The following is a 15304-nucleotide window of genomic DNA, read 5'->3' as shown; positions in this document are numbered from 1 at the left end:
TCATGTGAAGGAAGACAGAGGCGTGTGTGAACCTGGGAGTCACCATAGCATGTTCAAGCAAACATCTGAACCAGGCCAATAAAAGTAATTTATGTTAAGCTCAGTTAATTTGGAGTGCAACTGGACTTTGTTCGTGCATCTTTTTAAGCGGTGGAGCGCTAAGAAAAAATAACTTCAAAAAGAAAAGTGAGAAGCCATTCTTTTTGGAAATTAAGTTTTGAAAACTTATTTCCAGATATTTTATAGTTTAAACAGCTTCTAAACAAATTGTTTCTACGGTGTTGAACAACTTTTATCTATTTCAGACTAACCACCAAGGCATGAATAACTATTTTCAAACCAAATTCAAGAATTTCAGCTGTATTAAGAATATTTAAAAACTCCTAAGAGTCCCCCCCCCCCCATTTTTTTCAAGGATTAATTCAACCATTGGTCTTACATGAGATGAAAAGCACTCACTACATTTACACAGTACCTACTTGGGGTTATGTTTACACTACAAGCAACCCTCATTTTGCACAGGGGTTACGTTCCGGACCCCAGCAAGCATCAGTAGGGCCTGCATAAAGTGTTCCTTTCTGTCCCTTTAGGGACGTTTTAGTGCTATTTTCAGGTCAATTCCGGGTTCAGTGCTGTATGCGCATGATCACGTGTAAATAGGTTGTTGCCTGTACTCAGATTTCTGATTCTTAAGTCTACCAGAGATATCAGCAGTCAGATTTAAGTTACCTACAGCTCCTTATGACAATACGTAATTAAAATGCCTACAAAATGCCTACATATTGCCACTATATAATTGGGATGTGTACAAAGTATTGCATTATTACACTGCGCTGTAAACATCATTAGATTTAACCTCAATACTGAATATATTTAATTAGAAGTACGGTAAATCCCACCAAGTTAAACAGAACTTAACTTCCCGGTTAAGTGTTCTTCAAATCACAAGCACAGGGAGCTATTTATATAAACACATTAGTTACTCTTATAGTTATGGTATACAAATGCTACACCAGTACACTTATAATATTTCCAGTTCATAAAAATATTGTCTTTCCCCCTAACATCAACAAGTCCTACTTCTGAAGATTATTCAGTTTCAGAAACATAATATTGATTTCTAAACTTCGCTGATGTTATTATTGCTACCATCGCTCAAGCTTTTGCTTACATTTTCAGTGGAACATTATCTATTCAAACAAACAGGAGGGCAGCCTACGCCATTACAGCAAAAAGCTTATCGCGGGTTTCAAGAAAGGCTATGCACCTATGTAAAAGTTGGCATTTATTACACAGTGAAGCAGTTCTGTATCAATATAAGATCCGTATTAAATCTTCTATAATTTGGGATCCTGCAAGGCATTTCGAGAATCAATTATTGGGAAATCCCCTGCTCCCGATTGTACAATAACACAAGACAGCTAGGCTCCAGGGCAGCAGGAATACTCTCGTGCAAAACCTCATACAGCGTTATTACTGACGCTCAGGGCCAAGTGAGCAGGAGGCACAATGTTCATCAAGTCTTGAAACACGAGCAAAAAGTGCCCTCCCTTCGCCACATGAGCTTTTTTCTCCCTCATTCCAGATACTTCAAGCCGCAGAGCTTTCCCCCTTGTCTTAGTTAACCCACCCACCCCGACACAAGATAATCCTTTTAGCTTATTGCATCCTAGGAGACGGGGGAAGTGAAGCTGCAAGATTCACACCTCACCATTTTTCTTTTGGGAAGTCCCCCCAGAGCATGTAGAAACTCTTACCTTGTCTCTTTATGGATCCTTCTTCTGTACCCTACTTGGTGCCCTGGGGCACCCAGTCTTCTCTTAGAAGGAATAAGGTGGGGCCGAGATGATGAATTTGGAAATCCCCTTTCAGCTTTCATCTAGCCCTGCAGTTTACCACCACAGTACAATGCAATTTTTCTATTGAACTGACTGCTGAAGCTCAGGGTTAGGTGAGCGGGAAACTACGCTGCATGGCAAATACACGCCATGAGGAACATGTTCCCTGTCCCCAACTGCCTCCTCCAGTTAATTTTTTTTTTATGTTTGATGTCTTACTGTGTTTTAATTTGTTGAAAGCTGCCAAGAGTGGCTTGGGTAACCCAGTCAGATGCGCGGCCCATACATTTATTATTATTAATTTGTTCTAGATACAGGTAGGCAGCCTGTTGGTCTGACGCAGTCGAAATATATTTTTTAAAAATTAAAAAATTGTCCAATAGCACCTTAGAGACCAAATAAGTTTGTTCTCAGTATAAGCTTTCATGTGCATGCACTATTCTTCAGATACTGAGAACAAACTTAGTTGGTCTCTAAGGTGCTACTGGACATATATATATATATATATATATATATTTGTTGTTGTTGTTGTTGTTGTTGTTACACTATTATATGTTAGTAGCTCAAACAGGCCAGTTCTGTCCCCTCCTTCCTATCACCCCCACCCCAATTCAGCTGACACCCACAGCACAATTTTAGCCCTGGTTATCTGGCTGTTTTGTTTCCATCCCTCCTTTAAATGTACAAAATCATTTGGTTCAGCAGATCTGGAAAGTCCTGCAAATATGCACAAGCCAGAACACTGTTTGTGGATGTTGCCATTTCACTGCCAATCTGATAGGAATGGGACCACTAAGTTCACCATTAATTTTTTTTTTTTAAAGTAGAACTACAGTCAGGAACACCTAACAGTGCTGTTTGGTGATCAGTTCTGTTATTTATGCACCTTCTGAAAGCTCCTCTTGCTGTGTTATGTACTACTCAGGAACAAGGATGGCTGTCAGCCCCAGCCTCTTAACACGGGAGGTGAGTTGGTTTCTGGAGAAAGACTCATTTCTTCCTTACTCAATGCTATGTCTCCACGTAGCACAGAAGGAACATTGACGACATAGGGCACATACTCCCCAGCCGTTATCTCTACGCATTTCTGAGATGCTATATGTTGTTCCAGACTCATATAGCTTCTGTTCTCCCAGTTACCACCCTCAGCATGGCCAACCATGTTTTGGGGGGTTTATTTACAAGCTTGTATTGTTGTGAATAGCCAAGGGAACCCCTAAGCATGCAGAAACCCCCACTATGCATGTGAATTGCTGCCAAATATTTAGATGCAGGCCACAAAGTTCAGTATATGGAAGGATGGTAATGATGCAATTCCAGGGGAATCAGTAGAGATCCTGGAAGTTCAAAAAGGTTGTACTGTTTTGCAGAACTGGCAGAGAGACATACGTGGAGATAATGTTTAGAATGGGGCAATAATTTGGGCTTGCTATATTCAGCACAAACTTCCAATTTGCTATTGTTTGACCAATTCAGATACAGCAACTGGCCTTGTTTGCATGCCACATTAAACCACCACTTAAAACAAAGTGCAGTTAATAGCAATACTCTCTCATTCCTGATGCCATGCCAGAGATAAGCCAGTCTTAGGCTGACATGTCATCTAAACCACTAGAAACAAACAAGGTTTGTCCTTGGTTCTAGGAAAACAAACCATAAAAGAAATTTCAGATGACGCAACAGATCAGACTTGGCTTGTTTTGTCTGTGGTGCATATTCAGCACTGGGAAAGAAATACCATGGGAACTTTTGAGTAGCAGGCACCAACACATTTCCCTTTCACATCAAATCATAACTTGTTTTCAACTATTGTGATGTGTTAACTAGGAATCAGAAGTGATCACATGAGGAGGGAGCACCATTTCAAATCCTGTTCACAATGGCCGAACTGCTGTGATACCTGAACTAGACTTTACTGTAAAGCACACTCTACAAAATTAGTCCTAATTAAATGGCCCAGTAAGTCAGGGAAGGAAATATTAGCATTATATCTGTGGCAAAATTCTAAATTCCGGAAGACAATTCTCATAATTTAACTTCCTGTTAAATATCTGAAGTATGGCTAGACTATAGTAGTCTAATCCAGAAATCAACTTTGCAAGTTACTAGGCTGAAGTCTAAAGTAAACTGAATTTGGGGGTGCAAATATTGTGACTTGATCCTCGCTGCATTGGAAAGTTTGATAAGAAGTTGGACATGCATAATTTAAATCTTAAAAAGCTTGGGGGGAACCCAGTTCCTTTTTCCAATTATTATAAATGCTGACAATTACTTTTAGCGACATCTCATTGTGGATGAGAAATTTGTGGTAGGTGGCTTGCTTTCTTATCTGAGTGTGTAAGAATGTGTTTGCAATTTCCCTTCCCATTCACAGGAGAATTCATTGATACCAGAGATGAGACACAAAGATGAGATCGTTTTGTTGCTATTTAGTTAGCACTTTCACTTGCAATGATTCATTTCGTTAAGGAACATTCCATTAAATACCATTAAGGAAGTATCTACTCTTTCCTTTCAGGAAAATTCATGCCAATGCTTCTCTTCTACAACTATTTTCATCTACTGCCATTATTTATATATTTGATATGTAGAAATACCATCAGAGGTCTCTGAATTACTAGTATTATGAAAAGCACAAGAGAAAGCCATGTGTGATCAGCTACATCCTGGATTAGCTATAGTTGGAGAAAGGCACACTGAGAGAAATGGTTAGAAAAAGGGGTGGGAACCATAATTCTAGTCTGGATCCGAGGCCTCTCCTCTTTGGCCCTGCCTACCCCCAGATGGAAATTAGGCTAAGAAAAAAGCTCCTATTGGTGCCAAACTACCATTCAGAGAGAAGCTATTGAGTAAAAAGAGGTATTCCTTACCCATTTTTGGCTTTGGCCATGACATACAGTCAATAAAAGGTACCAAACCAATTACCACCAAGGGAATGTGGCTGTCAACATAAAAAGGACGCCCACCACTGATTTAAACCATTTATCCAAACCTATAAATATTTGCAGGGAACCATAACATTTTGTGGAAAGGTCTTTTTCATTTGTACTCTTTTTCACTCTCCTTTTTTTCTGTCTCTGTCTCACATGCCTGCTTCTTGCCTGCCCACATTTCCTGTAGCCAATTCCCAATTACCTTTTAAAAGCTCATCCCATTTATAAGGCTAAACCATTATCAAAATAAGTGTTTTAACGTTACCTGAGTGCCATTTAGATCCTGTTTTAATAAATTTATTGTAGGATGGAGAATGTGAAAACCTTGCTTCAGGCTCTCTGAGAACCAGAGACTACATTGCTGCATTATTTTTCCTTTGCGTCACACATTTGGAAGGACACAGATGAGCAAGTTAAAATTTGGCTCTATTCCAGGCTCTGACACTAACTCACTGAGGCTGTGGACAAGTGATTAGCTTCAACTACATCTTAGCTTCCTGGTGTGCAATGAAGATAATAAATACTTTTCGTTCTGCTGTGTGAGGCTACATTACTTAATCCACTCACATGGCTTTTAAATGCCACTGAAATTGACAGGGCCCATAAGCACTCAAAGGGGCCACAGAAGCATACATTAAAATTAAGAAGGGACCATCAGATGCCAAATAACCTGGTTCAAGTTATCTAAGATGACACTGGAACGGTGTATGACTGTGAGTGTTTACTCAATAGTCCCGCTGAATTCAAAGGGACTTGTATGCAAAGGACTGAATTCAAGCAGTCACTGAAGCTAATGAAGGTTCTCCCATGCTATCCACATACAGCTACCTAATCACTCTATTCCCCTCCGCCGCAATACTCATTTCCTATTCACACCATAAACACTATCTAGAGAACAACCAGGAAGCCACAGAAAAGATGAAGATTTTCATTCGGCATCGAACATACAATTCCCTATATCACCCACGTACAGACGCGCTCGAAAATTAAAGAGAGTATCCATTTCTGGCAAACCCATGGAATCAAATCTGAAAGGTTAACGTAAAATGCCAAATCATCCCACCGCTTAAAACTTGCATTTCAATTAACCCCCCCCCACACACACACTTCAAACCTGCTCCTTTTTAACAGCAAAGCACTGACATGTTGTTTTCCGTCACATCCTATTCCTAGCAGGCACCTCTAAAAACTAGTCAGGGTATTTACCTGGCAGATAACACACAAGGAAAGAAAGCAAAGTGGTGGTGGTGGTTTGAGTGTCAAAACTTTCCTTTTTCACACACACACACACACACACACACACACACAAAAACCACTGATCTGCAGTGTACTGTTAACTGCGCCCAGAAACAGCGTTCAAAATAGCTCGCTTCCGCTAGGGAGTACAGGCTGCCTTTTCTTTTCTCCTTTCCCCCCCTTCCCTCCAACCAGCCATTTTGCCCTTAAAGTGTCTTCTCGCTTCCTCCTCTCCTTCAACCCAGCCTACATTTTGTGCTGCTGCGGGGTTCCGGGGTGACAGCTGACATTCAGGAGCAGGAAGGGGGGTGGGGTGGATGATGGTTCACTTTTTTGAAAGGTGGGGTGGGGGTGGAAAGCCCAGATAGACCTCCCTTTGCCTTGGGGTGGGGAGGAGGAGGGGTGAGCGGGAGAAACCAAAGCTTCCCGCCTCTCTGCCTGCCTTCCCCCCCCCCACCTCCCCAAACCTGCGCCGCCGCCCCGTCAAGCCCCGTTTGAAGATGCAACGAGAGGCGCCGCGGCATTCAGAGGCTCGAGGGGATGTCCCGGTGCCGCCTCCTCCTCCTCCTCCTCTCTCCCCCCACCCACCCCAGGGAGCCCGCCCGCCCGCCCGCCCGGCTCCTCCCGGAGAGGCAGGGGAGCTCGGGGACCCCCTCTCCCCGGCAGGTCGGCCTTGCGATCGTCCCTCCCCCGGGCGGGCGGGCAGTGCTCTGCGGTGTCTCTCCGCGTCCCTCCCCCCGGGCGGGCGGTCGGTCTGCGGCGTCTCTGCCTCTCTCTCCCCCCCCCCTTCTCCGGCAGGCCGTGCGAGCGCGGCGGGGCGGGCACTTACCGCTCCGGCAGGCGGAGAAGCGTCGTCGTCGTCGTCCTCCGGCGACGGCGGCCCGATCTTGCTGCAGGTAGCCGCCAAGAGCGCCAGCGGCGACGGCTGGGTGTCCTGGGGTGGGGTGAGGGGGGGGAGCGGGAGACAGGCGGCGGGAGAGGTGGGTTAGCGCGGGGCGCGTCTCCGTCGGTCCCCTTCCCTCCGCCCGCGCAGCAGCAGCAGCGGCGCCGCCGCAGCCACCGAAACCCCGCGCTCGCGACGTGTCACCGCCGGGGGGTGGGGAGGAGGGGGAAAGAAGGGCTCCGGGCCCGAAGCCTGCTGCTTCACCCGCCCTCCCGCCTCTCACCTGCGGGGTGCCCGACTCGTCCGAGGCGTCGGCCGAAGCCGCTGCAGAGCCGCCGTTCCCGTGCTGCAGATATTCGCCGTGGGGGCCGCCGCCGCTGTTGCTGCCGCCGCCGCCGCCGCCGCCGCTGCTGTCCACGTCCAAGGCAGCCATTTCCTCTTGTTTCACGGGCTTCTCCGGAGCTGCGCGCATAACGGGGGGGGGGGAGTAGTTGGAGAAGGGGGGGGTTAGGAAAAAAATATAGGCCGGGTTGTTTGGTGGTGCGGGGGGTGTTGGAAGGAGAAGTTGGGCGGTGGGGGGGGAGGCGGAAAGGATCGGTCGGAGGGGGGAGGGGAGGAGAGTCACTGGCGGGCGCGCTCGCCCCCTCCCTTCCCCATCACCCCGGCGCTTGCTCGCTCGCTGGCTCGCTCCCTCCCGCGCAAGGCGAGCCCGCCCTGCTTTCCCTCCGCTCCCCTCCCTCTGTTCCCTCCTCCTCCTCCTCCTCCTCCTCCTCCCTCCCTCCCTCCGCGCCGCTGCCGCCGTCCCTGCTGCCCCTGCCCCTCTTTTCTCCCTCCTCCCCCTGGCTCTGCTCCTCCTGCTCAGCCAGTGCCGCTCCAGCCACACTCGCAGGCAGACACGCGCGGCGGCGGCGGAGGACGAGCAGCAACCGAGGCGGCGGCGGCGGTTCCCCAACAACAAGGCCCCGTACGTACCGGTCATGGCGGGAGGACGAGCGAGCGACTTGGCAGGCGAGGAGGGAAGGGAGGAAGGAAGGAAGGAAAAGCGCTGGCTTGAACCCCGCTGGTCTCTGGCGCGCAGGCCCCGCTGGCGGCCGCTGCCGCTGCTACGGCTAGGCAGCCGCCGCCGCTGCTGCTGCTGCTGTCGCCACCGCCGGGGACATGCTTATTGTGCGCGCGGGGTTGAAGCGGCGGCGGCGGCGGAGGTGGTTCTGCTGGTGGTGGTGGAGGAGGAGGAGGCGGCGGCGGCCTGGCTCCCACTCCGGGGTCCCCCCCCCCCACTTGTTTTGATTGACGGTGCGAGGAAGCCGAAAGGTGGAGCTTGGAGCAAAAGGGAAGAGGGGGCCCGGCCGACACCGCCAGCACCACCACTACTACCGCCGCCTTGCGCGCGCGCGCCCGCCCGCCCTGAGAGCTGGCCCGGAACTCCCGCCTCCCCCCCTCCACTTTGCTCTCGCGGCGTTCCAGGCAGCTCATTGGCTGCGGCGCCGCGCGGCCCGCGCTCTCACTGGCCCTCGCCTCCTGTCGCTCAGCCCGCTTGCGGGAGCGGCCCCCGCTCCCCTCCTCCCCCCTCCCTTGCCGAGGTGGCTTCCTGTTTGCCAGGGTTTGTGTGAGAGACAATGAGCGAGGCCTTGCTCGGGTGGGCTCGGGCTGAGGTGGGGGGGGGGGGGGAGAGCCAGGCCGCGGCGGCCGCCTAAACCGGCAATTGGAAGGAAGAGAGGCGCCGAGGCAGCCGCGTCAGGGCTGTTGGCCTTTTCCCTCATGAGAGAGCTTCGCTTTATAAAGCGCTTGAGGCCTGCTCCCCTCAGAACGGTTCTCTCCTCGGGCCCTGCTCGATTTCCGTGGGACACTCGGCAGGGTTTGAATTCTCCCTCGTTCCGGCTGCCACTCAGCGTTTTGTGACAGCGGCTCTAGGGAGGAGGAGGGAAAGTTGGAGGCTGCGCTTATGGACCGAAAACAAAACCACCCCCTCCCAAAAAAAAAATAAAAAAAATTCTCCAGTTAAAATGTCGGCGCGCTGCGGGCCAATCAGGCCTCGCTTGCGAATGTTTTGAAGGCCCTGAAGTGCCAGACCCGGGCCTTGTGCCTACGTGTTAATGTCATCTGTTAACTTTTTTCCAGAAGCGTGCGTTTCTTTTTAAAAAATATTTCAGGCCTTAGTTCCCACGAGCTAAAAGGACATTGATTTCCAGTATTTAGTCTCTGGTTTTGAATATGAATGGGGCTTCGTCTTGGCGAATGATGAGCTTAGTAAAACACTTGAGTTTTAAAATTATAAACAGTTGAGCATCTCTAATTTCTCTCTCCATGGTTTTAAATAATCAGATTTTATATTGCTTACTGTGAGTTCATAGAGCAACATAAAAAAAATACTGCTTAAAGCACAAAAGCAGTAAATCCACATTTCTCAGTGGCAAAACTGCCGTGATTATAGTGAAATTCCTTCCAGTAGCACCTTAGAGACCAACTAAGTTAGTTATTGGTATGAGCTTTTGTGTGCATGCACACTTCTTTAGATACCTTTGTTTTTATTTTGACTACGGCAGACCAACACAGCTACCTACCTGCAACTGTGATTATAATGGTTCTGAATTGTTCCTGAAGAAAGCAATTCCATCTCCCACTGAGATCAATGGCGAAATATCCATTGATTTAATTCTAATGGATCGGGCGCTAATCCTCAAGCATTTCTTGAATTAGGATCTGTATAAATTTGTCAAAATTACATGGATGGTTTTTTTAGATGTGTTTTGGATTTTTGTTATTGATATGTGTCACACCAAAATGCACTTCAACTATAAATAGCATAGGGATTGTTTTATATATTTTTGCGTAGATCCCTTGTTGAGTTTGAGGTTGGCTTGAAGGCAGTGTTGAACTCTTGAAGACATGCGTTCTGATACTGTCCATGTTTGCTAAGAATTAACTGATACTGTTAAGTGGTGCTTACTTTCTAGTAAGTGTACTCACAGGATTCCAGCAGCTATTTTACTTTGGGGTGGGGGACTTCAACATACAATCTGTGGTTAGTTCAGGACTTTTTGACATCTTAGTGAAAAGCATTTAGTGAGCATAATAACTGACACAGCACATGATGGGAATAAGTTGAATTCTATATGTTATGAAATACAGTCTGTTCATCAGACGTAGAAATTGCCAGGATTTGGTCATTATGTAGGTACAATAGACCAATATACATGAGACTTCCTCCTTTTCTATGTCTATTTGTGGCTGGCCAAGAATGGATGGTGTTCATGTTATCAGATGGTGTGCAGCTATAAAACTGATCAAAGCAAAATAATTTTTCTGTTTCAGTTTTGGATTACTTTCAGTTAAGGCAAGGGAATAGTCATGAATTCATCCATATTTAAAATATTGCATATTTTCATTTTAAAGCACAAGCGAGTTTCCCCCTTATTTTGGTTGTGGGCGCAAGAAAGCTGAAAGGAGACTTGCAGCAGAAGAGGGAGATCTGGCTTGACAGCACCATCACCACAACTACCTCCACCTTGCCTATCAGCTCAGACTCCGCCCCCCCCCCTTAGTGCTCCTAGCGACTCATTGGCTGCAGTGCTCTGTGGCCTAGACACTTTCTGCCTCAAGCCAACAGCAAACCATGTAAATGAATAATAATGTAATCATGAAAATTAATACTGATTTATGAGACATTTGGGGCAGCTAATGTGAAAGTAGCTGTTGGGCACTGTTCACTGAACCCCAGTTCATCAGTGAAAGGGAACTGTGGGCACACACAGCTTCAGAGGTTAGATGTAGTAACTACTCTCAGCAGAGGGAATACAGAAATCAAAAGCTTGCAACCAATTCAAAACACTGAAAATCTTTCCTTAAAAGGGTTGTCTTGGTAATATGGCAAACTGCCATTAGGGAAGAAGCAAGGCCGGCCTTGGGAGGGATCAGTTCAGGCCGCAGTAGCGAGAAAGGCCTTTTCTCTTATCCCAACCAGATGTATTTTCAGGAGACGGAAGAGGGCTTCCATTGATAGTTCTTAATATGTGGGAAAGGTTGTGTGGGAGAAGATGGTCCTTCAGATAGCATGTTCACAAACAGTAACGGTTAATGGATGTTTTTACAATCTTTGAAACTGCCAAGAAAAATATTGTCCCTGGAATATATAAATAACTGTAAGCAAACAGTGTCATGTTTGCCCCAGTTTGTTCTTTTAGATAGATAAAAGGTCATGGATTCAGTTTTAATGAAGAGTGAGAGTAGATTTGAATGTGTCTCTTTGTATTATGTTTTCTAGGGGACACAATATATATATATATATACAGTGGACCCTCTGGATACGAATTAAATTTGTTCCGGGGGTCCGTACTTAACCTGAAAAGTCTGTAACTGGAGGCGCCGCTTCTGCGCACACACACAGCATTATGAGCGCTTCTGCGCATGCGCGCGCGGTGAAACCCAGAAGTATACACTTCCAGGTTTGCCACGTTCGCAACCCAAAAGTTACATATCCAGAGCAGTATGTAACTCTCTCTCTCTCTCTGTGTGTGTGGTGTTGTTTAGTCATGTCCAACTCTTCGTGACCCCATGGACCAGAGCACGCCAGGCACTTCTGTCTTCCACTGCCTCCCACAGTTTGGTCAAACTCATGTTAGTAGCTTCGAGAACACTGTCCAACCATCTCGTCCTCTGTCATCCCCTTCTTGTGCCCTCAATCTTTCCCAACATCAGGGTCTTTTCCAGGGAGTCTTCTCTTCTCATGAGGTGGCCAAAATATTGGAGCCTCAGCTTCAGGATCTGTCTTTCCAGTGAGCACTCAGGGCTGATTTCCTTAAGAAATATTATATTATTATATTATATATTATTACATTATATTATGTGTCCTCCAGAAAACATAATACATACAAAGAGACATATTCAAATATATATACACACACATGCTCAAAATATCTGATTAAATGGAAAATGGCTTTAATTTTTTTTTATTGCCTTTCATCTATCCTGTTAAAGTTTTTAGTATAGTGCCTGTCTGACTGCAAATCTGTCTACGCTACTGTGCAATGGTATTGTGTTACACACCACATAGATAAAGCTGTCAAACTTGTGTTTTGAATACATTTTCAGGATTTGATGAGTAGGGCTTTTCAAATGGGGTTGAGACTCTGCATGTCTGGTGCATGCATACTCTTTCAACACAGGAGCAACAGTTTTCAAAGGTTGCTTATAGTGATACACACTCTATACATGTATAATGTTGAGAACCACAGTCATTTGCAGATATCAAACAAACACCAAAGAACAAATTAAACTCCAGATCAGAGAAAAGGTCCAACAATGACATGAAAGCGGAGTTCAATTTTTATTTAACCAACTGAACCCTAGGCCTAGCCTGTGCTGTGGTATAGAATAATATGGAGCCATTAAAACACTTGAGCTTTGAGAGCAGCTTTCAGTACAGTGATAGATGTCACTGGCAATTCATGGTATCTGTTTCATATGTATTTTTACAGCCATCCCTATAGTAAAGTTTCGTTGTGGTTTACATGAAAAGAGCCTGCTACATCAGGCCCGTGGCTCACTTAGTCCAGCATCCTGTTTTCACAGTGGCAAACCAGATGCATGTGGAAAGCATGCAAGCAGGGCATGAACACAGCAGCACTCTGCCCACTTGTGACTACAGGCAATGAGTATTCAGAAGTGGAACACAGCTATTGTGACTACTAGCCAATGATGAGCTTTATCCTCCATGAATTTGTCTAATCCTCTTTTAAAGCCATCCAAGTTGGTGGCTCCCCATTTATAGAAGGTTCTCCCCAGGGAAATTTTGCTAGTGCCTTTATTATACACATTTAGGTGCCAGGCTATAACATTCCTCTTCAGCCTGGCTGATTAATACCCAATGCCCTTCTAAATGTGTTTGGGGAGGGGAGGGGCGTTCATTGGTTTGTGTCTTTAATGTTCTTGCTTTTCTTATGTATTTCGTATTTTTATGTTGTGAACCGTCCTGAGATGAAGGCGGGTATACAGATTTAATAAATGAAATAAAAATAACTGCTTTGGTAGTATTTGTAAATCTATATAAAGATTGTATGTTTATGTCAATTGTGGCAGAATAACAAAAGAATTTGATTTTTTAAAGATAGGAATGGTTTGGTAGTATGTTATGTGACAATGAAAGCTGAATAGTAAAGCCATGCCACCAGTTAAATGGGACAAAGGTCTGAAAAATACCGTATTTTTTGCCCCATAGGACGCACTGGCCCATAGGACGCATCACGTTTTTGGGGGGGGGAAATAAAGGGGAAAAAAATTTATTTCCCCCCCAGGCGCTTGTGGGGCCAGCAGCAGGGAGAAGCGCTCTTCTCCCCGCAGTCCGCCTTCAGACCAGGTCCGGGGACAGCGGGAAGACGCGCTGCGTCTCCCAGCTGTCCCCGGAGCTTGCGGGGCAAGCAGCGGGGAGAAGCGCTCTTCTCCCCGCCGCCCGCCTTTAGATCAGGTCCGGGGACAGCAGGAAGACGCGCTGCGTCTCCCAGCTGTCCCCGGAGCTTGCGGGGCTGGCGGCGGGGTCTCCCCGCCGTCAGCCTCCAAACCACTTCGGGAGACAGCGGGATGGCGGCGTTCCGCCTCCCTCTGTCCCCCGACCTTGTGGGGCTGGCGCTGGGGCTCTCCTGAAGCCTGGAGAGCGAGAGGGGTCGGTGCGCACTGATCCCTCTCACTCTCCAGGCTTCAGTGAAAGCCTGCATTCGCCCCATAGGACACACACACATTTCCCCTTCATTTTTGGAGGGGAAAAAGTGTGTCTTATAGGGCGAAAAATACGGTAGTCCTTAGAGTGGAAAATTCATCAGCCATGCTGAAACTCCCTTTGCCCCGAAAAAAATAATAAGGAAAATTAGCTAGGTGGAAAATGTAAGATAGCAGACATTACCACATTTTCCCTTATCAAAGGCCCAGTAAGGTGTTTTTGATACCTTAAGTAGAAGTAATTGTGATAAAGGAACCCATATTGTTTGACATTAAACATAAGTTGGCACTGTTAGATCCCCCAACATATTTTTAAAAAAAGCTTTTATGGGTTATTGTGAATATATTTTATTTGAAACATTTGTAATTTTTTACTTTTTTACTTTTTTTTACAGCGGCATGTGTAATGTACGCAGATCTCCCAGCAGCCAAACAATGCCAACCCCTGTACTGAAAGTAGTTCCAGGGGCTCAGCCAGAAAGAGGAGACGGGAAGACTTGATGCATGGCCTGTGTATATTGATGAAGAGTATAAAGATACCAGAAGTGCCTTTCACATAGACTTGTGGAATAAAATGAATGAAGAGTCAAGCACTGGAGCGCACTGTATAAATACGGAATTTGTATGAGAACGTCGATTGGGATAGTAGTCCGGGAGGTAATGTATTTTCACAAAATACGCAAGGCTACCTTTGCATCTAGAAGGAAGCTGCGGCAAGCTGTACGTAGGAACAAAAAAGAAGACAAAATAGTAGTGCCGTGTGCTGAGCGATGCAACAAAATTGTCGTAGTCCATCACCACTGACTCTGTATCAAGAACCAGATGTGATGCCCTTCATAATAAAAATGTATGTGTATTTAAGGTGCAAGGAACCCCAAGTCATGGCAGTATTGTCTATATATCACCAAGTGATTAACTCCAGATGACAGCAATTCCAGAGGTTCCACAAATGTTTTTCAAGCATATTCATTATGGTGCATTTGGTTGAAAGACCCAATAATATTAGAGGGCTTTCTAAAATACTCTCAGGTTTCTTACAGGCTTTATTCATGGAACAAAATTATCCACAATAAGGGAGGTGTTTCCAAACAAGCAACAAGTGGACAGTGATAAACAGTTATTCAACAGGGTTGCCATGTGTTTGCATGCTATTCCATTTACTGAAGCTGGGTTGATGTGACAAACACACATTGAAGCACAAAATAATTCAAAAGAACCCAAGGGCCTATGCAAACATATAACATAGCTCAGAAATACTGCTGTTAAAGGCTTTTGAAATGACTGTGATGATCCAAACAGATTATAACATGGACATCACTGGTGTTTTCCATCATTACTGGGAAGCAAATATCATTTCAGGCTCAAGTTTAAAACACTATTTTAGAGGTCTGGTAAGAATGTTATTATCTTGACAGAAACGGATGAGTTGACTCAGATACCCCTATATTGAGAGATCAGAAATAGCAAAGGAAAACATATTTTTCACCTAGCAAAATTTCCCTCAAGTTTTGGGGTGAGTCATCTTGGCCCAATATACTCTCCACCCATTTAAGGTACTAAAACAACCTTCAAAAACTCCTTTTCCTTTTGCTCAAAACAAGTACAAGCTGAAAGCTGTTTCAATGCACATGTTGGAGATCCTTACCACTTTGTATTGATACTACTGATGATACATTCTACTCAATAAAATTATATTTTTATACTTA

General features: G+C 45.8%; 1 protein-coding gene and 1 long non-coding RNA gene across 3 annotated transcripts in view; one reads left to right on the top strand and one right to left on the bottom strand.

Moving 5' to 3' along the window:
- Positions 1-8300, bottom strand: part of SP3 (Sp3 transcription factor) — a gene marked incomplete at its 5' end in the record, with an annotated part of 25546 nt that extends 17246 nt beyond the window's left edge. The window contains 3 exons of one of the 2 annotated variants that reach the window (XM_081023923.1): positions 6837-6941; positions 7174-7352; positions 7863-8300. In XM_081023923.1, the coding sequence (XP_080880049.1) occupies positions 6837-6941; positions 7174-7352; positions 7863-7869 (291 nt within the window). Of the gene's footprint in view, positions 1-6836; positions 6942-7173; positions 7363-7862 lie in introns of those variants that run through there. The other variant, XM_081023922.1, reaches the window with a different exon arrangement.
- Positions 7374-15304, top strand: LOC308458474. The gene is made up of 2 exons (XR_013977455.1): positions 7374-7854; positions 13994-15304. It is a non-coding gene; the product is annotated as an uncharacterized lncRNA (long non-coding RNA).

This window comes from Podarcis pityusensis (assembly GCF_964106645.2).
Source record: "Podarcis pityusensis genome assembly, chromosome: 1".
NCBI lineage: Eukaryota > Metazoa > Chordata > Lepidosauria > Squamata > Lacertidae > Podarcis > Podarcis pityusensis.
Note: the sequence above shows the minus strand (reverse complement) of the source record. Positions and strands in the feature narration are given on the sequence as shown.